General features: G+C 44.0%; 1 protein-coding gene across 4 annotated transcripts in view; it reads left to right on the top strand.

The window, feature by feature from the left end:
* The window catches only part of pcnx1 (pecanex 1), a 320,670-nt gene that overhangs the window by 93,146 nt on the left and 199,607 nt on the right, over positions 1-27,917 (top strand). For all 4 annotated transcript variants that reach the window (XM_070878882.1, XM_070878880.1, XM_070878879.1 and 1 more), the window contains exon 4: positions 23,167-23,206. In XM_070878882.1, the coding sequence (XP_070734983.1) occupies positions 23,167-23,206 (40 nt within the window). The remainder of the gene's footprint in view (positions 1-23,166; positions 23,207-27,917) is intronic.

Raw genomic sequence — 27,917 nt, 5'->3', positions numbered from 1 at the left:
ATTGTAGATGAGATAATAATTGCAACTTGGGGATTTCATTATTTCCAAGATGAGTTTTTCTTCAGAAGCCTGTGGCCTCCTATCCAGTGCAGAACATGCCTGTGAAAAGCTGAACGTGATGAAACATTTGAAATAATTCCAACTGTTCAGCAGGAGAGGTGTCCTAATTTTATATTTGAGCCTTCTGATTTTTGGATTTGAATCTGATTAAACTAGATAATTACCCTCCTGATAAAAATGCTTTTCCAAAAGAGACTAACTATTTGTACTGCACTTGTTTTGACAGACAGCTGTCTGTCAAGTCCTGCCTCCAGTAAAGCTCCGCCCCCACTCCCGCCAAATCATTCCATGTACATGGTGCCGATAAGCAGGATCTGAGGTGCCGATTCTCTTTTCCCGCTATCCCGTACCCGCCAGCCGGACTTGGTGCCGCGAGTCGGAGGGCCTTGGGGTCGCGAGTGAGAGAGGCCTGGGGAGACGGGAAGAGGGAGAGAGAGTCTGGGTGGGGGGGAAGGGGGAGGGGGGAGAAGAGAGAGAGGCCGGGGGTGGGGAGAGAAAGAGAGAGAAGCTGGGGAGGGAGAGAGAGAGAGAGACAAGGACACGGAGGGGGTGGATTGGAGGGGAGAGAGGGAACTCAGGAAAGACAGATCATGTTCTTCCAAAGAACATCGTTGGAGTGGATGATATCCAGAAATCACGACACTGTCACTATTCACTTCATACCCAATTCGAAACAAAGGGTGAAGCATGGTGGCCATTTTGGCAGTACAAATAAATGCGTCCTTTCCAAAATTAGGGGTAAACCTGAGAATATTAAGACACATCCGTGTTGGAGCACTGCAGTTGTTGGGTGAACCACACATACTTGCCCCTTTTGGCACAGTCGACATCAATATCGAAGCACTGGCAATGCAACTCCTGATGCTTGTCAACTTCTTTCAGCATTAGATTTTGTGAAGACCGCTTTTAAGTATTTATTTACTGAACATATTTTATCTGTTCTTCCAAAATTGCTTTATTAATTTAAATCCATAGTTTTCTAAGGAGCATTTTGCTTTGTTTCTGATTGGAGAAAGCAGGCATTTATTTGCCTGAAGCTGATTTCATTCTATCTTTTTTTTTAACCGGAATTCAGAAAAAAAATCAGACCAACTTGTATTTGACAAGGGATAAAAATAAAAGTTATAAAATTAGCATCAATTTTTACAATGTTGCTGAGGCTTCAAAAGTGACATGCTGCCTGCGATAACATCAGGAACCATGGAATGAGATGGTTGTTATGATCCTGCCAGCTGTATTCCACAGATGATGTTTCTACGGTTCAGCAGAACTGAAATCAGTGTTGCATTGAGTATTCAATCATTTCTGCTTCCATTTATTCTTGTAATCTCTGGTTCTGTTCTTATCTATACATTCATTTATCTCATGTTTTATACAAGCCAATTAACATAGCAGATCATTTTTAGCTAGGTCAGTGTGTATGTCCAAAGATGTCATGCTAAAACTACAGAGCTGAGGTGATCTCTCACCTTAAGTACTGTGTTCAGTTTTGGCACCAATGAACAGGAGAAACATTCAAACCGTGAAGTCGGTGCACAGATGAGCCACGAGGTTAACCCCTAACATCAAATAATTAAGCTACGAGGAAAGAACAGTGGGCCCAATTTTCCCCATTCATTTGCACTTTTTTTTTGTGTGCGCTGTTTTTTTGGCGTATTTATTTTTTTCAAAGTTTTCCTCTGCGATCTGCGCTGGTCTAACTGACCTCGTGACGATTTTTCTAGGCCAATTTTTTTTCCACCTCATGTCTGCGCTGGTTTTTGCAAATGTTTGCAGTTTGGCCAACATTTTTTTCTCTTAGGTCGGCATATCTGAAAAACCCTCTGGTGAGTTAAGAAAACCAGCGCACATTGAGAAATCGGTGCTGAAAGACGCCATTGTTTTTAAATTGAAGATTTTGGACGGAGTCAAGAACATTGTCAAAATCAATAATAAAGTTCAACTTTTTTTTAACCTGTCAACGTAGAAGTGTAAATTTGTTGGATTTCAGAAGTGTTCTAATTTTTTTACTCATTCACACACCACCACCGACCGTCTTGAAACAGGGTTGACTGGCAGAATCGGCCCCGCGCCCGGACACTGGCTCGGTGCTCGACTACAAAACACGCAGTTTGGCGGGGGAGGAGAGAGAGCAAGGTGCTGATCAGAAGGCTTGGAGGGAGAGAGAGAAGTCACAAGACTCCAATTAGTAAAGGGAGGGAGAGAGGAGAAGTCCCAAGACCTTTGGGTGTGGTCCATTCATACAGACCTGGAGAGAGAGAACTGCGAACCTGTGCTGGCTGCTTTCCTGCCATTTTGAGCTATTTTCAAAGGTTAAATTTAAGTATGGGGGCAATACTGTCAATGTCATATCTTGTGCGAGCCTTCTGCATCACGGTGCTATGACTTCGTCGTATCAGGAACATCAGAGCCCATAGGGTGCTGGGCAGGAGGCCTTACCACCTTGGGTATGTTGAGACAGACGTTCGTACCTCCACCTGAGTGATGCAGACTGTGTCAGAAGGCTGAGTTTCCGCAAAGAAGTTGTAAGCAAGATCTGTGAGTTGGTCAACCTGCAACCTAGAAGCATCAGGAGGACTGCTCTGTCAGTTGAAGTGAAGGTTACAGCTGCACTTTCATTCTATGCCTCCGGACCGTTTCAAGCTACAACTGGGGATGTGTGCGCCATCTTTCAACATGCAGCACATGTCTCCATTCGCCAGGTCATGGCTGCACTGTACGTGCGTTGGAATGACTTCATAAAGTTCTCCATGACTGCCCAAGCAATCCATGACTGGGCTGTGGGCTTCTCCAGGATTGCTGGCCTCCCAAAGGTACAGGGCTGCATTACCCACATCACCTTGCGAGCACCTTTTGAAGGATTCACAGATGTACAGGAACAGAAAAGGCTTCCGCTCCATTAATGTGCAACTCGTGTGATGACATGCATCGTATCATGTCAGTCGAAGCAAGATACCCTGGCAGCACTCTTGATGCGTTCATCCTACGTGGCAGCATTATATTTTCCATGTTTCAGCAGCAGCAGCCGGAAGGGCAGAGCTGGCTACAAGGAGACAAAGGATACGGCCTCGCCACCTGGCTCATGATGCCCCTACGTGTAACCCGGACGGAAGCTGACCGTCAATACAACATGTCGCATATTGCGACGCGCAGCATCACAATGGACCATTGGCATCTTGAAGCAGCGTTTCCGATGCCGGGACTATTCCGGAGGCTACTTGCTGTACTCCCCTGAGATTGTCGGTCAGTTCACTGTTGTGTGCTGCATGCTGCATAACTTAGCCATCGTGAGGCAGCGGCACCTGGTAGTGGAAGACCCACCTGCGGTGAGAGTGGCTGATGATAATGATGTGGAAGATACAGGTGGCGAGCAGGAGGAGGAAGCCATGCAAGTGCTTGAGGCTGGCGCACGACGACGGCGGAGGAGGGTGGGCCATTGTGCCCCTTTTACGGTTGCTCGAACCTTGTGCCAGCAGCTTATCTGTGAACGCTTTGCTGATGCCTGAGGGCTCAGCGACAACTATTCCACATGGACATGTTTATTGTTGGGAGCTGTTCCGTAATGTTGTGTTGTGTTAATAGAACATGATTCAGTTTTAATGTAAAATATATTTTATTCAAAAGTTTACAATGTACTTAACGTTAATAAAATTGTTCTTGTATCAAACTTTACTTTAATATCACTCTTTAAGATCACTTAAAAACTTTAAGATCACACAAACTTGAAAATTTACATAGCTTACAAAAAACTTTTAATTTGAGAATAGTTACAACAGTAACAATAATAATAACAGCAGCAAAGAAAGACTGCACCCATCTTCCTCCCCCTTATTCTAAGACCGCCCGCTGCGCTTGGTCTTGTACACACCACCACCCCTGCCCATAGACGGTGGCGCAATGTTTCTGGGCTTGGTACCAAGCTTATTCTTTCTAACATCTCTGGTACTGCGCACCTCTTGAGGGTGGGGGGGCGTCAGCGTCAGGCGGCAAGTTGGAGGGCCCGGCTTGGGGCTCTTCAGAGGCAGGTGTGGGGATTGGAGTGGGAGTGACAATTGATTCTGCCAATGGGCGCGGGGTCTGGGTGTGTGCCCTTATTGCAGCAGCTAACTCCAACATGCCGTCCCTCATGTGCCCCGACAGTGTCTCAACGTCCTGCAACATTCCCTCCCTCATGTTGAGCAAAAATGTATAAACTACCTGCAACATTTCCTTCCTCATGGTCGGTGATGTGGTTCTCACTACCTCTGACATTCCCTCCCTCATGGCCACTATTCCTTCACTGATGGTCCCGGATATCGTTGCCATTTCTCGTGTCATTGCTGTTACTTCTCCCGACAGTCCCGCTACCTCATGACTCACCCCACGGATGGCGTCCAGGAGTGATCGGGTAAAGTCAATGCTCTCCCCACTCATTGCCATAATCTGAACCACATCTGTTAGATCCTGCATCTCAGGAGAGCGTGGTCGTGCTCTCCTTCCCCCCCCTCCCCACGGGTGTGGCTCACACCCCAACACTGGGACTCGCAGCCTGAGACGATGGGCCCCATACCACTGGGACCTGCAACCTTGGAAGGTGTGCCTCGCTGCACCCCATCACTGGGACCCGCAACCTCGGAAGGTGTGAAACCATGGAATGTCCCACCAACACTCAAACCACTAGTCACAGAAGGGGCTGTCACCTCCATGAGCGGCATCTCCTCCAAAGTCAGTACAACAGTGGGAGCTTCATCCAGCTCCATCCCCTTCCCCTCCCCCTCCCCCCATGTTCTTGGTCTGGAGGGTTGGATTGGAAGATGATCTCTTCAGACTCGTCCGCGTCTGAATCTTCTTCTGCATTGTCAGAATTGGCCTCAAGTTCTGCAAAATATAACAGAGCAGTCAAATGGTTAGCAGCAGAGGAGTGGCCAGGGTGGGTAACATGAGTAGGCTCACATCGCAGGCCAGGCAGCAGGCTGATTTGAAGGACCATGATGAATTTGTAAGACTTACCCTCTCCCTCGATTGTGGGCCCAGCTTGTGCAGTACTGATTGTTTTTTTCCAGGCAGGACCCATCAAAGCAGCGACCCTCTCTTCCAAGGGTGTCAGTGGGTGCAGATTTGCCAGGCCGCCTCCTGTTAAAGTTGTTTCCCTTTTATTATGTGCCAACTTCCTCTGCGAAGATGAAAATGCAACTTTTTAGAGAGTGTGTCTTTCTGCTGGATGGGACATATAGAGATGGTTGCATTTACAATTGCAATTCCATTGAATAAATGAAAATATTACTTATGTTAACTACTGGACTAAGGTCCTGCCACTTTTTACACTGGCCTCCAGATCTCATGGTGGTCACCACTGCACAGTAATCTTTTGCAACTTGGTTCCAACGTTTCTTTATTTCTTTGGATGGAACTTTTATGTGACTTCTGCCGGTGTCCATCTGTTCTCAATCGCAGTAACTAGTGCCTCCACTTCTTCCTGTAAGAAATTCTTGGTCCTTGCACATCTTGTATTGCTCCAGCTGCGATTTTTCCAATGCTCTCACACAGCACTCAAAGTTCTCACACACACAACTGGCTCTTTAAAAATGGCCGATTGGCAACTCGGCGCTGCACTGCGCATGCACATCCTTTACAACGATGTCAAAAACGTAAAATTTTCTTTACCCCGCGCATGCGCAGAAGGTGCAGCAGCTTTTGGTGCAGTCAGCAGGCTCCACTCCTCCCTGCCCCCCCCCCCCCCCCCAGGTGACTGGATACGCTGCACTGCGCCAAATTCGAACTATACATCAGGGAAACCTTGGCAAAATATTTCTGGCATGTTTCTGGCCTAGAAAAATGGGCTTGGGGAAAATTGAGCCCAATGAGTTTTGCAAGGATGTAGCTAATGAGAGACTTTATAGAAGTACACAAGAGATTAAACAACATTGATGAAGCACACTACTTCAAGGTTTGCCAGGATACTAGAACAAGGGAGTATTGGTTACATTTTGGCAAAGGAAAATTTTGCAACAGATGTAAAGAACTTCTTTACCCAAAGCGCAGACAAGAGTTGGAATGGTCTTCTAGGGAGAATAGGGGAAGCAAAAACCTTGCATTCATTCAAAGATAATTAGATCTAGTTGGCTATCACATTTTGCACAGACCATTGATATTTTGGCCTCTGTTCATGCTCGTCCTTCTAAATCACCATTAAATTGCCCCATAATATTTTTCACATTATAGAAACATAGAAAATAGGTGCAGGAGTAGGCCATTCGGCCCTTCAAGCCTGCACCACCATTCAATATGATCATGGCTGATCATGCAACTTCAGTACCCCATTCCTGCTTTCTCTCCATACCCCTTGATCCCTTTAGCCATAAGGGCAACATCTAACTCCCTTTTGAATATATCTAACAAATTGGCCTCAACAACTTTCTGTGGTAGAGAATTCCATAGGTTCACAATTCTCTGAGTGAAGAAGTTTCTCCTCATCTCGGTCCTAAATGGCTTACCCCTTATCCTTAGACTGTGACCCCTGGTTCAGGACTTCCCCAACATCAGGAACATTCTTCCTGCATCTAACCTATCCAATCCCATCAGAATTTTATATGTTTCTATGAGATCCCCTCTCATTCTTCTAAATTCCAGTGAATATAAGCCTAGTCGATCTAGAATTTCTTCATTTGTCAGTCCTGCCATCCTGGGAATCAGTCTGGTGAACCTTCGCTGCACTCCCTCAATAGCAAGAATGTCCTTCCTCAGATTAGGAGACCAAAACTGTGCACAATATTCAAGGTGTGGCCTCACCAAGGCCCTGTACAACTGCCGTAAAACCTCCCTGCTCCTATACTCAAATCCTCTTGCTATGAAGGCCAACATGCTATTTGCCTTCTTCACCGCCTGCTGTACCTGCATGCCAACTTTCAATGACTGATGTACCATGACACCCAGGTCTCGTTGCACATCCCCTTTTCCTAATCTGTCACCATTCAGATAATCTGCCTCCCTGTTTTTGCCACCAAAATGGATAACCTCACATTTATCCACATTATACTGCATCTGCCATGCATTTGCCCACTCACCTAACCTGTCCAAGTCACCCTGCAGCCTCTTAGCATCCTCCTCACAGCTCTCACTGCCACCCAGCTTAGTGTCATCTGCAAACTTGGAGATATTACACTTAATTCCTTCATCCAAATCATTGATGTATATTGTAAATAGCTGGGGGCCCAGCACTAAACCTTGCGGTACCCCACTAGTCAATGCCTGCTATTCTGAAAAGGACCCATTTATTCCTACTCTTGCTTCCTGTCTGCCAACCAGTTCTCTATCCACGTCAATACATTACCCCCAGTACCATGTGCTTTAATTTTGCACACTAATCTCTTGTGTGGGACCTTGTCAAAAGCCTTTTGAAAGTCCAAATACACCACATCCACTGGTTCTCCCTTGTCCACTCTACTAGTTACATCCTCAAAAAATTCTAGAAGATTTGTCAAGCATGATTTCCCTTTCATAAATCCATGCTGACTTGGACCGATCCTGTCACTGCTTTCCAAATTCCCACTGTACATGAGTGATGCTTCAGTGCATGCACCGAAGAGATGATATAGAATGCATTATGGGGCTCTTCCATGTGAATGTTAGCAGGTATATTAAAATGCAATCCGAAGGAATAAAGATGACATTAAAAATGGGCTCTGCAGGTATATAAAACAGTTCCTATAGTATTGTGGGTAACACAACTTGAGTATCATTCCTTAAAATCAACTTCTCATCTTGTACCAGCTCTCGGCACATAATGAAACTTATGTTACGGCTTCAGTGAATTATGCCATAACCTTTGAGATTTCACATTTTCTTCTTTAGCTGACATTGCAACAGCTTGCAACATTCAACATGAAAACTGTCAAAAGGGATAGATAAATTATTTCACAGCATTTTACCAGGACAGCAAAAAAATGATCTTGTTAAATTTATGTCTGTGGCATTGTATTATGGGTAGCTCAGTTTGTTTTTGTGGCTGAGAATTAATCAAGGAGGTGTGTGTAGACTTCAAAGTTTCAGGTTGCAAAGGATGTATTTGTGATTTTGTCGTTTGATATTACTACCATACATGCATATAGGGACTTCAATCAGCTATTATTTATCCCTTCTTTACTATAATATGGACATTAAAAATAATAGTCACATTCTTTAAAATATCTACCATCCTAATGCTTGGAAAACTGAAAAGTTTATTTCATTAAGTAGAGTGTGGTACTGGCAGAATGTAGCAATGAATAAAGCAAATGTGCGTTGTCAGAGCCTCTTGCGGGTAGAGTCCCCAGAAATGGATCTTGCATCTGGGCCATCAAAATCTTAGCACCAGGCTTGGGCCTATAACGTTTACTTTATTTTTACCACTGGCCTAACTTTAATCCGTGTTAAAACAAGAAATAACAGTAAGGTTACTGATACTGTAGTTTGGCTTTGTACATTATATCCATGCACATGGCCATTTATCCACGCAGTTTGCTTCACTCAGGTCTGCTCTTTTGAACTGGCATGTGGTGTACTGTGCATGAACCTGTCGAGTTGCACTGTGCTCCATATTCTATTTGTTAGCTCTACCCAATCACAAAATTGCAAGCATTTAACCAACTTCTTCGTCAAGGCGGAGAAAGTAAGGAGGATATTAGGACCACAAGAAAGTCCTTTCTGAAGAGCAGGAATTGTGATCCTCAATTCATCATGGCACTTTTAGTTTGATCAATTTTATACATTTTTCTTAACTTTTAAGCCCTTCAAACGGAAGCGATGGCACACACTAAAGACAAAAGAAGGAACAAAGAACAGGAAAATAAATAAGGACATCATCATAGTTGCCAACTGTTTTATTTTTGATGGGGACAGTCCAATGGGCCAAAACAATCAACTGATTTTGGGGCCACCCAAAATGCACCTGACTCTTGAGTGTTCACTGCACAGGTCGTTGTATGCCTCCAAGATGGAGGGAGATCACTTTGGTCTTGGGTACATAAAGCATTTAAAAGGATATCCGTAGCTGTATTAGCAGAGACTGCACTACCCTCTTAGAAACAATTTAAAGAAGGTAAAGTCTACTGTCACAAATCTTTTCATCAACTAAAATGTTAGCTGTGACTCTAAATACTTCATTGATTTTGCCTCGCTGAATTTGTGACAATTCTTTCATGCTAACAATAGAATTAATTTTGCATTTCTTATTTTGTTTAATGCTGTCAAAATATGGGGGAAATACTGTTAATCCTCTTTTATGCACAAACATAAAATCTGAAAGTTACAGAAACTAAATTATAAATTGAACACAGGTGTGTTGAAGTAATTTGCAGCATTTAAAAATGAGTTGCATAAAAGTAAAATGAAAATAAAGAGACTTAAATGAAGAGAGATTCTGTGATGAAAAGAAAAGTACCAGGCTTATTTTAAAGATGAAAAATTAGTGAATGTGGCCCTAAGTATCAGAATTATTAGTAACTCTGCATGTGATTTGATTCCAAACTTAGTAAAATCACACATTATCTTAATAGTTACCAACAATGACATCTTCTCATAATGCAACACTGCATATTTTATTTTGTGCGTTTATTTGTTTTGCCTCAGAGACTCTCACTTTGGATTTTGTTGAATTTTTTAATTTAACTAGTTGTAGTTGCATGGCATTTGTCATAGGCTGGACAAGCAAGGCCATGCACAAAGGTGGCAACGATGTACGATTGGGCTCGATCTCAACAGCAGGACAAAAAGTAGAAATTAATATGGAATTGAAAAAGCAAACCAAAAGATCAGGGAAAAAAACAGGCAAGGAAATATATTGCAGTGCAGTTAAAAATACTGTACATACAAAAGCACCAAAAATTGAAATTGCCCAGGGGAGGAGTAACATGCCCTCTAGAAAATTATTTTGCACCACTACGTTCAAACATTTATAAACCAGCCACTGCAAAAGCTACAATCGTGTTCCTGAGGTTTTTTTCCCCCCCAAATCATTAGAATTAATGAAATATTGGGATAGCTAAAGCTGAATTCTTAAGAAAATCAAGTCCTACTGTTTTTTCGTTTTTCTGTCATACATGAGGCCATTGGGTTCTAGTTTTCACAGCAAAACAAACTGAATTGTGGAATGTGATCCCAAAACACTGATAAATGTCCTAAGAGTCAGTGCAGTAAAAAGCAATCACCTTGCAGCAGTAGCCTTGGATATAGAAAAGCAAAATACTGCGGATGCTGGAATCTGAAATAAAAACAGAGAATGCTGGAAATCTGTGGGTCAGGCAGCATCTGTGGAGAGAAAAATAGAGTTAACGTTTCGGGTCAACAACCCTTCGTCGGCCTTGGATATAGATCTTTCTTTAGGGCTGTTTTTTAACTGTAAATTATTTTTGGAGTTGTCAGCTTTTTTGGGGGCTGTCAGTTTTATAGGAACACGAGTAGTCCATTCAGCTCTTTGAGCCTGTTTCGCTATTCAGTTAGATAATGGATGATCTGTATTTTATCTCCATCTAACCGCCTTGGTTCTTTTGCCCTTCATATCCTTGCCTATCAAATGTTTCAATCTCAGTTTTGAAATTTTCAATTGACCTAGACTGAACATCTTTTTGCAGGAAGGGAGTTCCAAATTTCCATTACGCTTTGTGCGGAAAAAGTGCTTCCTGACATCAACCCTTGAATGGCCTAGCTCCAATTTTAAGTTTATGCCTCCTTGTTCTGGACTCCCCCACGAGAGGGGGAGTCTACCTACCCTATCAACTCCTTTTTAATCATCATAAACACCTCAAGCAGATCATCATCATCATCGGCAGTCCCTCTGAATCGAGGAAGACTTGCTTCCATTCTTAAAATTAGTTCCTAGATGGCTGAACAGTCCAATACGAGAGCCACAGTCTCTGTCACAGGTGGGACAGATAGTCGTTGAGGGAAGGGGTGGGTGGGACTGGTTTGCCGCACGTTCTTTCTGCTGCCTGTGCTTGATTTCTGCATGCTCTTGGCGATGAGACTTGAGGTGCTCAGCGCCCTGCCGGATGCACTTCTTCCACTTAGGGGCGGTCTTTGGCCAGGGACTCTCAGGTGTTAGTGGGGATGTTGCACTTTATCAGGGAGGCTTTGAGGATGTCCTTGTAACGTTTCCTCTGCCCACCTTTGTCTCATTTGCTGTGAAGGAGCAACGAGACTCAATTAGATAACCCTTTAATCTTTTACACTCCAGGGACTACAAACTTAGTTTATGCAACCTGTACTCTCAATTTAACCCTTTTAACCCAGGCATCATTCAGATGATTCTGCACTGCACCCCCTCCACTACCAATATATCCTTCCTAAGATGCGGTGCCCAAAACTACTCTAAACTGTACTCTAACCACAGCTTTATACAACTGTAATGTAACTTCCAACCCTTTTGTATTCCAGCCCCCTTGAGATAAAGGCCAACATTCCATTAGCCTTTTTTAATTATGTTTTTGTACCTGTCCATCAGCTTTTAGTGATTTCTGTACTTGAACCCCTAAATCTCTCTGCTCCTTCACAGGGCCCAAGTTTCGGCCTCAGTTGCTCCTGATTTTTTGGAGCAACTGGTGTAGAACGGAGTATCTTAGAATATCAAATTCTCGGCATTTAGTTTGCTCCAGTTCTAGTCAGTTAGAACAGTTTCACTTTGGAACAGATTTTTTTTTTCAAAAGGGGGCGTGTCTGGCCACTTGCGCCTGTTTTCAAAGTTTCGGCAGTGAAAACTTACTCCAAACTAACTTAGAATGGAGTAAGTGAAGATTTTTGTACGCTCGAAAAAACCTTGTCTACACTTTAGAAAATCAGGCGTAGATTACAAATCAGGCGTAGGGAATGGGGGGGGGGTGGGGGGGTTAAAGGGAAGTTTACAAACATTAAACACTTCAGTTTTACAAATAAAGAGCCATCATCAATAATAAATGATAAAAACATCAATAAATCAATCAATAAATCAATCAAAAAAAATTAATAAGAAATAATTTTTTTTTAAAATCAATAAATAAAACATTTTCTACTTACCCACTGCAGCACCGGGAGCCCTCCAACAGCGTGCTGGGATGCCCCCCCAGTGTGTCTCTGTCAGTGTCTCTATCTCTCTGTCTGTCTGTGTGTGTCTCTCACTCTCTGTCTGTCAGTGTCTGTGTTTCTGACAGCGAAGGGAGGGAGGGAGGCAGGCAGAGGGGGGGGGGAGGTATGGGGGAGAAGGGGAAGGTGAGGGGGGAGGAGAAGGGGAGGGGGGGAGGAGAAGGGGAAGAGGGAAGGAGAAGGGGAGGAGGGAAGGGGAGGGGGGAGGAGGGAAGGGGAGGGGGGAGGAGAAGGGGAGGAGAAGGGGAAGGGGGGAGGAGAAGAGGAGGGGGGGAGGGAGAAGGGGAAAGGGAGGGAGAAGGGGAAGGGGGGAGAGAAGGGGGGGGGAGAGGGGGGGGAAGGGGGAGGAGGAGAAGGGGGGGAGGGGGTGAAGGAGGAGAAAGGGGGGGAGGAGAAGGGAGGGAGGGGGTGAAGGGGGAGGAGGGATGGGGGGAAGGGGGAGGAGCAGAGGGGGGGAGAAGGGGGAGGAGGAGAGGGGGGGAGAAGGGGAAGGGGAGGAGGAGAAGGGAAAGGGGGAGGAGGAGAGGGGGGAGCAGGAGAAGGGGAAGGGGGAGGAGGAGGGAGGGGGGGAGAAGGGGAAGGGGAGGAGGAGAAGGGAAAGGGGGAGGAGGAGAGGGGGGAGCAGGAGAAGAGGAAGGGGAAGGGGGAGGAGGAGGGGAAGGGGGAGGAGGAGGAGAAGGGGGAGGAGGGGAAGGGGAAGGGGGAGGAGGAGAGGGAGGAGAGGGGGAGCAGGAGAAGGGGGATGAGAAGGGGAAGGGGGAGAAGGGGAGGGGGGAGGAGGAGAAGGGGAGGGAGGAGGAGAAGGGGGGGGAAGGAGGAGAAGGCGGGGGGGGAGGAGGAGAAGGGGAAGGGGGGAAAAGGAGAAGGGGGGAAAGGAGAAGGAGAAGGGGGGGAGGAGGAGGAGAAGGGGAAGGGGGGGGAAAGGAGAAGGGGGGGCAGTTTTGGGCGCCTGGAGCTACTGCACATGTGTGCCCACTGTAGCGCGCATGTTCAGAGGTCCCGGCACTGTTTTCAGCGCAGGGACCTAGCTCCGCCCCCTACAGCTCGTGCCGCGCCGCGCCCGACTCCAGAGGACCAGCAGGGAGCCGGAGAATCTGTAAGTTTTTTTTAGGCGCACTTTGTGGCGTGAAAAACGGGCGTCCAGGTTGGGGCTGCACTGTTCTAGGCGCGGCCCGAAACTTGGGCCCAAAGTTCCCAGCTTCTCGTCATTTAGAAAATACTCTTGTCTATCTATCTTTCTTAGGTCCTCATACTTCCCCACATTGAAGACCATTTGCCACAGTTTTGCCCACTAACTTAATCTATCAATGTCCCTGTGCAACTTTCTGCTCCCATCTACATTTATTGTGCCACCTAATTTGGTGTCAGCAAACTTGGATATCTCTCTCTCTCTTCCATTATCTAAGTCATTTATAAATATATGGTATAGTGAAAAGCTAAGGCTCCAGTACAGCTCCCTGGGGGATACCACGAATCATATCATGTGAGCATGTATGTGAGTACATACCCATTATCCCTACTCTCGATCTCTTGCCTCCTAACCAATTCTCTACTCATGTCAATAGTTTGCCTCCAATTCCATGTGCTCTCATTTTTGTTAAGTGTCTTTTTTGTGGAACCTTATCGAATGCCTTCTGGTAATCCATATAAATAACATCCATGGACACTCTCTTATTCATATTGGTTACATCTTCAAAGTTTGTTAGACATCACTTATCCTTTATAAATCCATGCTGGCTCTCTCTGATCAGTTCATAGCTGTCCAAGTGCTTAGTCACTCTGGGGCCGAAATTCGCCGTCCCCTAAGGGATGGCTACCAGTGAGTTTGGACGGTCGATCGAAAAAATCGATCAGCCACCGTGGTCGGGTACTTTTCCCTCCCCGAGCCATATTCAGCTTGGGGGGTAGTGGCGTGGGGGGGAGGGGGGGTTGGGCGGTGGGGGTGCGGGGGGATTTGAGCGCTGCTCACTTCCTCCGGAAACGGCAGGGTGAAGCCGCTGTAAAGGTGACTTTCCAGCGGTGAGCTTTGCAGCATGCGGGCTGCTGAAAAGCAGCCAGGACAGGGATTTTCAGCTGCACAAAGGTAAGACTTTTCCAGTAGTGCCCCCGTGAGCTATTCGATGCGGTGCTCAAACCGCTGGAGTGTTGCCGCGATAAGGGCCCTTTGGTAGGGAAATAGTTTTATTAATTAATAATGTTTTTATTTCAGATTACATCATCCACTGTATTTATCTTTTCATACAGTTTTATTAATTATTTTGGCTCCATTCAACCTGCTGAGTGCTGCTCAGAGATTTGCACATTTGTACAACTTTTAGGTCTGACTCTTTAGTGGAGGCCTGTGGGCTGCAAAGTCCTGCTTGGCAGGGTTCACCCTGAGGATGGGAGGAGTGTTGGGAGGGCGACACCTTGTACACCCTGCTCCGAAGCAGGGTGGCACGCAGGAGAAGGCGTCGCTGTCAGTACCATGTGGAGAGGCAGCGGGCAAGGGAGACAGCAGCCATGATTCATTCATTCTGCACTAGACCAATGTGCCCGCCGTCTTGACCGGCCCGAGTCAGGATTGCGGTTGGCTGCTTGGGGACAAGGGTTATCCCCTGTCCACTTGGCTGCTCACTCCACTGTGGAACTCCAGGACAGCGCCAGAGCATGCTTACAATGACGCTCATTGTGCCACCAGGCGCATCATCGAACAGTGCATAGGCATCCTTAAGCAGAGATTCCAGTGCCTGGACCGCTCTGGTGGCACCTTGCAGTACTCTCCTCCATGGGTCTCCATTCTTGTCGTGGTCTGCTGCATGCTGCACAACCTGGCCATTATGAGCAGATAGCCGCTGGAGGTCGAGCCAGCAGTACTACCTGAGGAGGAGGAGGAGGAGGATACCTGTCGCCCCAGAGCTAGGAGGCGTCGACCCATCGCCACCCTGGAAGGGCTGTATGAAGACTGGCCACCACTCTCCTGGGAGGGTGCGTCCCCACATATATGGAGGTGCCTGACACCTCCCCTGCAATCTCCCTCCAAGCATTATGTACTGGCGGTCTGCCAGGTTTCCCCACATCAAGAAACAGTATTCTTCTTCTGCCCTCCACACTATCCATCAGTGTCTCCAGCTCCATATCCGTAAACCTGTTGGCTCTCCTTGCGTCCTCACCTCCATATATGTTTAAGGATGCCTATGCACTGTTCGATGATGCGCCTGGTGGCACATGAGCGTCATTGTAAGTATGCTCTGGCGCTGTCCTGGAGTTACACCAGCCACCCTTCCAAACTCCTTCCCCCCCCCTCAGGGCCTTGCTGCAAACCCTGGCCTTGAGCAGCTGGCTCGATAGAAACCCTTACCTGTATGCTGAATTTCTCAGTGGTGATAAAGCTCAAATTAAGACAGTCACACTGCTGAAAATTCCTCTTTGGAAGGGTTCATTAGCGCTGGAACCCATTTGTTCACTTTTGGAGCTGAAGATGAGGTGGCCCAGTCACGAAAAAATGTTGGCACTAATGGCCCCAAAAAGGTGGCGGGAGCACCAGCTTTCCAGCAGTACTGAATTTCGGGCCATTTGTCTCTCAGTTCTAGTAGTTGCCCCACAGTAGACATTAGACTAATAGACCTATAATTTCCTAGTTTATCCCACCTACTCTTCTTAAATAATGGAGTGACATTGGCAATTTTCCAATCCAAGGGAATAATTCCTGAATCAAGAGAGTTTGCAGCTTTTGAGTTTTTAAATGTTTTTTGAATTCTGCACAGATCAGCTAAAATGAACTAAATGGCATCTCTCATCTCTGCCTATCTTATAATTTATCATGCTGTCAGGGAAGGATTTTATTCAATTCTAGTTTCGTCACATCCTATTATGCTGCGATAATACCTAAACTTAGATAACCTGCTTACATTTACACTGCCTGCACCTTGCTTCATTTTAAAGATTGGATCTTCTTTCATACTTTCTTTTTTTATCCAGTGACAAAAAGTTCAGTTTTGTGTCTCATAACTGAGAATTTTAAATTCCAGAATCCTCCTATTTGTTTTCTTCGAACCTTTTCCAATGCATCTTTGTTCTTTCAAAGGTAGATGCCTCAAAGTTCACACAAACGATGTGGTTACACCATTGTATTATATTGCATTAAAATAACCTCTTCAACAGAAACTTAAATAGCTTTGAGATAATTTCAGTCAAAGTAATTAGCCCAGTGAAATGAATGCTTCTACTTGTCCACTTTTGCCAATGGAATGGTTCAATTTGAAATAGAAACCATGCAGTTGGTCCTTATATTTAATGTTTTGTATTTCAAATATAAAGTGATGCCTTTTTGCATCTACAAATGTAACTGTCATTCCTTAATCCATCCATTTAATTTGTCCAGATTTCTTTCAGTGATGCCAGTCTTTATATTTGTTTTAACCAGGTGTTAATCAAATGCAAGCAATATCCTTTTGTATATAACTTTTGAATCGTGTAAATCACAGGGAACACATATGAGATCCCTAAAGTTTCCTCTTGTCATTGACACCCAGACTGAGGGCTCAATTTCCCCCAGTTATCTGCGTGTTTTTTTGGCGCACGTCGCCTTTTTTGCCTAAATTTAAAATATCCAAGTTTCCCCAAAGATTGTGCGCCAGTGTAACTAAGTTAGTAACGATTTTTTTAGGTTAGTTTTTTTTTGCGTCATTGGTGGTGTAATCTGCCACCCGTGCCAATTCTGGCCATTTAAGCACGATTGGCCAGCTCTGATTTACTCCAATTTTTCTTAGGATGGCCTATGTGACCGCTGTGGAAAAACCTTCTGGGTAGTTTAAAAAATCGGCGCAGCAGGTGCAGTTCCACGGCCCGGACAGCAGCAGCAGAGAGGTGGGGAGAGGAGAGAGTGAGGGGAGGCCTTTCAGCCAGGGTTAGGCGTGGTAACCGACATCGGGAGGCCCTTCGGCCAAGGCAAGCAGCGGGCACCGGCATCGGGAGGAGCAGGCCTTTCAGCCAGGGCTAGCAGGTGGGGGGGGTGGTGGGGTGGAGTGTTGGGGTGTGGCGGGGGGGGTGGAGGTGGTATAGACTTTCGGCATAAACACTTTAATAATTTAATGATGGAATGCTGCTGCAATGTACAGGAGCTTGTGCAGGTTGCTGTGAGCTGGCCAGAATGTGTTGTATGTGTCACTTTTCAGCCTTGGCCCGCAGTGTATCCCTGCTAACCCAATCTTTTTGGCACATATCTTAGGCTCCACCCCCAAACCTAAAGGACAGGCTAGTCAGCGGCAAAATGGACAATTCAAACGGGGAAAGTTAGCTGATTTTTTTTTTGCCGTGGTTGGACCCCAAAAAAACAGGCGTAACCCTTCAAGTACACCAAAAAACGGCTTTGTCGAGAATAGAGCCCTTGAGTCTTTCCCATTGATCACCACTTGCTGTGTATTGCCAAAGCAGCTTTCAGCACAGCTAGTTCATTTGCCATATATTCCCTTTGCTTTTATTTTTCTTAAAACTCCCAGCTACAAAGCTTTTTAAAGTGCTTTTTTCTCAAGGCCAGGTATTTGCTGATTCAGCTTGTTCCTGGCATTATTTGAGCATTTTAATGGGCACTTCTTCCTATGAAAAATGTTGAATTTCCATGGAACTTGAAAAAACATTTCTCCCCCCAGGTCTTCTGTTGTTTTCAGAATCTAAATCTATTTGCTTCGAATGCATTTCCCTTCCAAGTGCTCGCCTTGTAGATCCTTGTAGTTATTATTATTATCTCTATCTCGTATTAAATTTAATATAACACAATTTAGATATCAATATAATATCATAACCGTTCCTTTTGGTGCCATTCAGAGCTGGTAGTACTTTCATTCTTATCTATTTGTGTCTGTGTGCTCTTCCTTTACAATATTGTGTAATGCACACTCCCCCTTTTTCAGTTCTTTTCCATTCTTGTGCTTTGTTCCCCATAACATATATCTTACTTTATTCTTTTGTTTTTAACATATTTTCTCCATAATTGCGGGGATCTGTTATTCATGGTTTCAGAACTGTTTTCATTTTGCTCCATTCAGAAATCTGGGAACGTGGAATCTTCGAAGCAGTTTTATTTTCAGTTCTTGACTTAATTTTTCAATTGGTTCTTGTATGTGTTGATACTTCCACTGTTGCTAATTGACATTTACCATTGACTTAAGCATGGAACCTCTAATATGGAAAATGCGTTTTGTTCCAGTTTTTTTTTTATATAGCTTGTTACTCTTCTTGCTTGTCATCGCTACTGCTTTTTCCACGTCTTCACACTCCCAGCCTTTTTTGTTAGATGTGTGAGTCCAGAGCACAAAACTGCTTGTAATTGAACACTGGTTGTAATTCATTGAAGAATCTTCACTTTTTCCTTAAACAATCTTTGCATTTTGTTCAATGTAAGGCAAGCATGGAGAAGCAAGAATGAGTCTTGCATTTTATGTTGTATAGTACAAGAATGGAAAAAAATGTTTTGGACTTGGATTTATCTTAAACATATATATATAATAACCATATATAGCACAAGCTATGATTTTTGGGCAACACCCAAGTTTCACTAATTAAAATTGTCGAGTCAACATGCTTTCCTTTCACTTTGGAGACCTGAATTTTGAAGCCTAGACCAGTGGTTCTCAAACTTTTCAAATGGATTAGTAATCACGGACAACCCATCTAAATTATAATACTATATAATATTCCTAATATGAAAGTTCTGCATGTAAAGAGTGTATTAATAATGCTTTTAAGAAAACAGGTATTTACTTACAAATATCCATGAGATGGGTGTGCCTGCTTCTCACACCAATTCTGAGTACTCTGCACCAATAGATGGCCACTATTGGCCATTTAGTTTTGGACAGTTTTTGAAGCCATCAGCAGGCCGGCCAAGTTGAGTGGGGGCACGAGCACCGGGCACATGCTGGGATGCAGCTGGAAGTATGACTCACTGCCATACTGTTCCACTGGCAAGTTCTGTTACAGCTACACTGTGGGATTGTACATGTTTGTGTGAACACGTTCAGGTATGTCTTTGGAGGGCCCCGCAAGCGCTCTGATCATGTGTGGGCAGGATAGCACAGGGTTGCAGTGCCAGGGAGAGGAATCGGCTCGACTGGCTGGGAGCCCTCACTGCAAAGTGAGAAAGCTGTGAGCCTCTGAGCAGGTGAGCCCAGCTGTTGAGAAAAATTCGCAAGAACTGAATCAGTGTTGGTTTTATGAAGAGGAGCAGACTTGAAATTACCTCCGGTCGCGGATCCCTGGAAAGTCTCAATTTGAGAAACACCAGCATAAACTGTAGGGAAGAAAGTCATCTCTGCCTCTTGGCTGCAAGAATTCTAGATGAAATGACGTTGAGGTACTCTTGATCCATTCATCATAATCACAAGCTGAAAGCTGTTTGAAATTCAGCAGAAGCTGATTGACTCTTTGATAGAGATTGTCAATTTACTATGAGGCCGGAGGGAAATGATGCTGGGATTACTTTTAATTTGGGGGGAGAGTTGATGTGCCGAGTTTAAAGAGATTTACTCCGCATCTAACCTGTGCAGTACTTAATAGAGAGTGCTGGATCCTGGCCTGGAGTGGGATGGAAAAATCCACGCTTCAACACTATAGCTCTCATCTTGATCACAAAACGTTTGGAAAAAAATCTTCATAGGTTGTTATTCAAATTCATCTCCCAAATTAGGTTAATAGTTTAGATTAAAAAAATTATTGACATATAAGCAACTGTGAAGAGGATACTTATTCAAAATTTCTCTCTCAATTTTCAGAGGAGACTGGGCAGCATAGTACTTTAAACTACCACCCTTCCAATCTTTGGCATTTCTACTGATACCTGTTATGTTGGGCCAAAAATTGTTACCGGAGGCTTCCCGCGGACACAGGCCTCTGACCACCAAATACGATGCGCACACGGAAAATTCCGTTTTGAACCGGCAGAGTCCTGGGCAGCGCATTACATCTTGCCACCCAGGAATGCTGTGCATGCGAAGCCTGTGGCTTCATTCGGAAGATAGTTCCGCCCACAAGACCTGTCAAAAAAGTTAATTTGAATAGGCCACGCCCCTGATTTAAAAAAAATCTCCAGTCTTGTTGTACGGAGCAGCCATTACTATGGATGGGAATATCCCCAAAAATAAACAAAACACTTTACATAAATAAAAAACACCTCACTTATTTAAAATGAATAGAAATTGAATTAAATTAAATGTTTTGGAAAAAAAACAATTTTTTGAATTTTTTTTAATACGTTTTAAGTTAAAAATAAGCTTACCTTAATGGACAGGGTTTTTAATACAAAAATTAGTCAAAATTATTTTTTTCTGTCTTTTAAAACTCTTATGCTGTTTTTATCAGGCGTAAGAGTTTTAAGAACATTCACTGGGCAGGCCCAACTCTCCACCCACGGAGGTTCTTTACTTTCGCATTCGTACGATCATGAAAATAAATTTCGACAGATCGCAAGTGTCGGGTTTAGGCGCTGTGCACGTCTAAGCCCGGAACCTATGGGGCCTCTTCGGGCACGTGTGCACATCGTATGCACCCAGAGAGGCCGCAATTTATGGCCCGTTGAGTGCAGTTATTAAGTTGTGGTGCTAGTGCATATTTCCTCCCCATAGACAAATTTGAAATTTAGTATCTTTGTAACTGTGCCCTTATGCCATTCTCATTCTTACATGAACCCACCATCCTTTTTTGCAATCCTCTTTTTAGAGTTTCCCTTCCACCATATTGACTTGAAAGCAATTGTGCTATACATGGCACAGTACAGGTATTAGGTATCATAAGTGGAAAAAGTATTCCATTCCCAAACATCTTGAGTAGCACAAAATCCCAATGAAACTTCTTGAATAACTTTCCTATGTTATAGTGGAATGTTCTCTTCTTTCACAGAATACTGTTAATATATATAGCTACAACTCTCCTTCAATTTTGTGTTTGATACTTGAGTGAATACTCGTTTTAAACAATAATTATTTGATGTGTAAGTGAAATTGGAAACGAGTCTAGATCGTGCTGATTTTTATGAAGTGACTCTTGCACTCAGTGATCCAGGGTAACCTATATACTTGTTGGTTAATTTCTGTAGATTGTAAAATAAAGCACAGTGGATACTTGGATGAGAGTTAGGAGGCTGAAATCCCACTGAGGAGGTGTTTGGACAATGGGTAAAAACCATTACATTTTTACTGCCGTGAGTTGTGCTGTTGTCAATACCTGGCAAATGCCACAACCTTCAAACCATTCCTATGTATTATCATTCCCTGTAAAAAGCATATTGTGGAATGTGTAGGTTTTGTGTTTTTCTTGTTGGTGATAAGTGTTATCTGTGAATCTGTCCAGTACACACAGTGATATGATTTCCTTGTGTTAATGCCAATGTTAAATAATTAACTAATGTGATGTATTCATGATAAGTTTGGGTAGTAATCCATTGTTGACGACCCGTAGAGAACAGTCACCATTTAGTATCATTAGGAACAAGAGTAAACCATTCAGTCCATCGAGGCATTCAATTAGATTGTGGCTGATCTGCATCTCAACTCCATTTACCCATTATGTTGTACATCTTTAAAGATTATGATCAAGTTGTATCTTGGCTTCTAGTTTCTGCTATCTTTTTGCCTCCTTACCCACATGACTTCATTTAAAAAAATGGTAACTGTATTGCTTAACCACAACATAAATGAACTGTTCAATAAGAAAAATGTGTATTGAGTCTTTTGGTACCAGAGTATCCTTTATTTGCTTCATGATACTGACAAGTTTTGGGTTCCAGAAAGCTGTTTATACTTTTTGTCTCCTAACCCATGCTGTCATGGAGCCTACCTCTGGAGGGAGTTTTTTTGGGAGGAAATTCATATTGGCCCAGACTTTACAGTAGAAATGACAGTGAGGGTATCAGCGCTCAGTTAGTAAAGGTAAATCAGACAGCAACTTATGGCGACCGAACATGTGCAGTTGAACATGGAAATCAGGAAGTTGTTGTCTGAGTTGCCCTGCTCCTCCTGACGCTTCGCTACACCGATATCCCACCAAAACACTCGGCATTGAAACATATGGAAGGGTATGAAGTTATGGTACTTTGACGTGATAGATACCCACTAAACACGCCAACGAAAGTTCGGGCTTGTCCATTCCAGTGTAAGTACATTTTTAATGGCTAGATAAGTCTTAAATATTGCAAAACAACCTCTCTGGCACTGAAAAGTAACTTTTACAAGGGCGGAGTCTCATTCCTTCAGATTTTAAATAATGTTGGAGATTTTTTTTTAAATGACAATGTTCTTAACTTTTTTTCTCTGTCTCTTTTATCTCTCAATACCATCTTTCTTTCCCTTTCTTTAGTTCACTTTCTGTACATGATATGGTATTGAATTAAGTATTCTAACTGGCACTTCCTTGTTCAGATTGCGTGCTCAAGTCAGGATTCTTCAATCTGATTAATTAAGGAGATACACAGTTGCTTGTCCTGTTAATATAGGTCCCAGATTCCCTGCAGATGGAGCTGCGCCGAAATGGATATTTAATCACCGCAAGCTTCAGTACAAAAGTCCATAGAAAGTTTGTGGACAAGTGTAAGTGTAATTAACGGCTACCGCTGTTCGTTCACCACTGATGGCAGAATCCAAGCCAGTGCATAACTCTGACCAAAGATTCTGGTTCAATTCTGGCAATAAGCTGTGCCTGAGAACAAGATATTTGTGTGAGAGAAATGCCAAGTTCATGTAGATACAGTAGAGGCAATGTATAAAGGTGCTCTACATTGTTTGAATCTGATACTAAAAGTTAAGGGGTGGGGAGGGAGTTGCACTGAAATATTTACTGGATGTGTCAGTGCAGAGAAGGGAAAGTGAAGAAGGTTTGAAGCGTACACGTGACTAGAATAATATCATATTTGTCTCCATCCAGGGAAGGTTGTCTCTACAACCTTGGATTTATTTTTAGCTTTTAGATTGACGTGTTTTGTTCTTAATAACTGAATTGGTTATAAGGCAACACACCTGAATTATGGAGCTTATGTCTTTGTAATTATTTCCAATCCTTTGTTAACAGGTTGTGTCGCCTCACCTTGGAGCAACAGCAAGTATCAAAGGTATGAGATCTGCAGACTAATGAGTTATCGTCCATTAATTTATCCAGTAGTGCTGACTGTTCCAGAATTAAATTCCTCACTGAATTGTGATGGTTTGCTTACGCAGTACTGGTGCCCTGCTGGTGAGCGTCCTAAAAATAAGCATTTTGAATTTTGGTACTATGAATTCGTGAGTTACTTTGATCCCTTTTGCAAGTTGTTAGCAAAAACTGCAACCATAACTAAAATGCTTTGATTCATTTATTTTAACTTCAAATTAAAGGAAAAGGTTTTAAGGTGATAGTAACTGTGAGAGGCAGAACTTGCAATAGGGCTTAAATTTAGCACTGGTCTACTGCCCTGAACCTGGTATATTTAGCCACAGGCAGACGTGGATGTATGTGACTAGTCAGATAGATCCCTGAAGGCATTTCAACACCAAGGCCTGCTTCCTGATTTGTGTTCTCTGTCGGAATGGAAAAGTTTTGCGTGCAGGCTTTCAACCAATACCAGTCTGTGTACCTGAATTACTTTTTGAACATTTAGTTACTTTTGGTAATCCTCTGGTTAACCATTCTTTTGTAATTTTATGAAATTCTAAATGGATTGGCTGTTTGCTTAAATACTGTGCCAGTGAATTTTACACTAACAATGTAACCAATGTACCGCCAAAGACATTTAAACCCTTGGTTTCGATTAATGGAACAGTAGTTTTTATTCGTCAATTTGTAGTACACGCATCTCTGAGTCACCAAGTTCTGGTTGAGTCCCTCTCCAGCATTTAAGTACATAATGTAGGTTGTACCCTTGTGCAGTACGAAAAAAAAGTAATCCAAAGGTGCCATCCTTGGGTTGAAGAATTAAACTAAGGCTTCATTTCAGGTGGACATTAAAATATACATTGGCATTATTCAAAGGAGAACCCTCCCAGTATCGTCGAACCTTTGACCTTGAAAACTCCCACCCCATCTCAAACCTCCCTTTCCTCTTCAAAAACTTGAAAGTGTTATTGCCTCCCAAATCCGTGCCCATCTTTCCTGCAACTCTCGGTTTGAATTTCTCCAATCAGGTTTCTGTCCCTGCCACAGTACCAAAATAGCCCTAAACAACATCCTCTCGTACTGTGACCATGGTGCATTATTCTTCCCCGACTGTTCCGTAGCCATTGACTTGGTCGACCTCGCCACCATCCTCTGTTCTCCAGCTCCGTGGGACTGCCCTCATTTGGTTACCTGTCTGATCATAGCCAGACATCTCCAGCAATGACCCCTTCTTCATTATGTACATGCTGCCCTTTGGTGACATCTGCAGACATGGGGTCAGCTTCCACAAATATCCTGACGGCACCAAGCTGTGCCACTCCACCATTTGTCTCAACCTCTCCACTGTTTGTGTTGTCAGACTGATTGTCCGACATCAGATCTTGGTTGAGCCGTAATTTCTTCCAGTTAAATATTGGCAAGGCTGAAACTATTGTTTTCTGCCCCCGCCAAAAACTCCATACCCCTGCTGTTGATTTCACCCTTTTACGGCTCAGGCTAAAACAAACTGTATGCAACTGTGGCATCCTATTCAACCCTGAACTAAGTTTCAGGCCCTGTAAATTCTCTTTATCACAAAGACTGCCTACTACCAGACTTCGCCTTTACCGAAGCCCATCCGCTAATAAAGCTGTCACCCATATCCGTCACCAGACTCAACTATTCTAAAGCTTTCCTGTGTCCTGGCCAATATTTATCCCTCAATCAACATAACAAAAACAGTTTATCTGGTCATTATCACATTGCTGTTTGTGGGAGCTTGCTGTGCGCAAATTGACTGCCACATTTCCCATAGTACAACAATGACTACACTCCAAAAAGTATTGAGTTGGCTGTAAAGCGCTTTGAGACGTCCGGTGGTCGTGAAAGGCACTATATAAATTAAAGTCTTTCTTTTTCCTGGCTAGCATTCCATCCTCCATAAACTTCAGCTTAACCTAAAATATTGTCTTTATCTATCCTGCACCACGTCCCTCGCATTCATTATCCCCATCCTTGTCCTACATTGGGACCCTCAAATTTAAAATTCTCATCATCTTGTGCGTTTAAATCCGTTCCTTCTCTTCCTCTGTAACCTCCCTATGCCAAATAGTGAAATGTGATAAGGTGCTATATGAATAGAGGTACTTTTCTTTGATGGTGGACTACTGACTATCAATTACTTGTGCTGTTTAATCAATCTAAAATCCTTAATTTGAAGCTCCAAATCAAGGTTATGTGCTGACTGTGTTGGAATATTAATTTACAGTGCCATTTAATGTTGAGATGTGGATTTATATCTATTATATCTAATATCGATGAGTTTATTATCTCCATCATTTCATTGGAGAGGGTGGGTGCGGTGAGTTGGGAGGGGGGAAATGTTAGGTGGTTCTTGTCAAGGAGCAAGGGAGAGAGTAATTCATGGGCTACTCTCTCATACCTCCTTGTGACCAATATAAGAGCAATATTGATGGAGTCCTGGAAGTAGTTCATTAGTTTGCCTTAATGATATGCAGCACAAGATGATCTATTTGGCGGAAAGAAACCTCTATTTACATTTCATTCTTATGTAGTAAACATAAGGATCCTTATGTAGTAAACGTAGTAACTTACTTCACAGAGGAGAAATGGGTACCGTAGCAGCAGCAACAGAAGAGTAAGAACAACTTTCAGAAAGCATGGTCAGAGATGGATTTTAGGAGGCTTTTGAAGGTGGGGATTGAGGTAGCGAGATGAAGGTGTATAGGGAGGTAAAATGGAGAGAAGATGGGAGATACTCAGGAGACCAATGTCAGAAGACTGAAGGGCATGGGCTAGAAAGTAGAACTGGAAGAGGTTGCAGAAATGGGGTGGGATGAGGCCATGGAGGGAATCAGAATTTTGTGGGGAGGGGGAAAAAAGGCAATGATGGATGGGCAATGGGTGTGTGGAACTTAGTATGTGGCGGGATGGGGCTGAGGAGTTTCAGATAAATTGGAATTTATGTAGCCTGGAACTCGAGATATTGTGTGGAGGTCATTGGGGAAATCAAGCTTGGCGGTACCTAAAGTAATAGCGGGGATGAGGTAAGGGCCGAGGTGGGCTCTGTTGTGAGGGTAAAAATAGGTGGTCTTCATTGTTTGGCTTCAAGGTCAGGTTAGGGTCAAACAGGATCCGTACTGTTGGATTCAGCTTGAGAGCAGCGTTACACTCAAGAAAACCTAAAGTAATTGACCTCTACCTCCTTAAGTGTCCCAAACTTGAATTCAAAGTTATTCAATTTATTTAAAAGGACATCTTCATAGAGCCATGAATATCCAGCATTTCAGGGCTCTATGAAGATTCCCTTTTAGGGCAGGATGTTACGTGGGATATGCTTGATCAGAATCCTTGCCGGCAGGTCCAGAAGGATTCTTATCGAGCATGTCCCATGCATCAATGAGGGTTCACTGCGATAGTGACCAAGATTAGTCTGATTTATCCTCAATTGAATTTCACTGCTATTCACATTACAACAAAATTCCTCTGGGGCTGGTTTAAAATTGAAAAGATTGTTCTTGAATGTTTTAGTGGGTGCAATTTAGTTCTTAAATCACTGAAAATACATCCACTACAGTTAATATTTTCCTTCAAGGTTACGAAAATTGTGAGATAGTGCTTGAAGCTCAACTAAATTGATGGTGGTGTGCCATTCATAGCAGATGTTTTAAGATGATAGCACGGAGATTCCTCTGTCGTTGCCTCAGTCGGACTTGTCCCCTTTATTAAAGATGGTCACGATCACTGCATACCTCAGATCTCCCGGCATGCTCTCGTCCCTCTAAATGAGAGAGATGAGGTCATGTATTTGCGTCAGTAGTGCCTCTCCACTATATTTCAGTGCCTCAGCAGGGATTCCATCCGCTCCCATAGCCTTGTTGTTCTTAAGCGGCCTCATGGCTTTTTCTACCTCGTGCAGTGTGGGGTTTTACTGAGGTGGTGACGGGTAGCATGCTGCAGGATGGAGGCGAGAACAATCGAGTCAAAGGCAGACCTTCGCCGTCTCCAGGTCAGGTCCAAGACCACCCCAACTTCTGTCGTCGTGCTACCGTACATGGACGACGCCTGTATCTGCGCACATACAGAGGCTGAACTCCAGGATATAGTCGACGTATTTACTGAGGCGTACGAAAGCATGGGCCTTCGTACATCAGTTGGACAAAGGTCCTCCGCCAGCCTGTCCTCGCCGCACAGCACTGCCCCCCAGTCATTAAGATCCACGGCGTGGCCCTGGACAACGTGGACCACTTCCCATATCCCGGGAGCCTCCTATCAACAAGAGCAAACATCGACGACGAGATCCAACACCGCCTCCAGTGCGCCAGTGCAGCCTTCGGCCGCCTGAGGAAAAGAGTGTTTGAAGACCAGGCCCTCAAAACTGCCACCAAGCTCATGGTCTACAAAGCTGTAGTAATACCCGCCCTTCTGCATGGCTCAGAAACATGGACCATGTACAGTAGACACCTCAAGTCACTGGAAAAATACCACCAATGATGTCTCCGCAAGATCCTACAAATCCCCTGGGAGGACAGACACACCAACATTAGCGTCCTCAACAAGGCCAACATCCCCAGCATTGAAGCACTGACTACAGTTGATCAGCTCCGCTGGGCAGGCCACATAGTCCGCATGCCAGACACGAGACTCCCAAAGCAAGCGCTCTACTCGGAACTACTTCATGGCAAGCAAGC

Source organism: Pristiophorus japonicus, chromosome 4 (genome assembly GCF_044704955.1).
Source record: "Pristiophorus japonicus isolate sPriJap1 chromosome 4, sPriJap1.hap1, whole genome shotgun sequence".
In the NCBI taxonomy this organism is placed as follows: Eukaryota; Metazoa; Chordata; class Chondrichthyes; family Pristiophoridae; genus Pristiophorus; species Pristiophorus japonicus.
The sequence above is the reverse complement of the archived record's forward strand: the minus strand, read 5'-3'. Positions and strand labels throughout refer to the sequence as shown.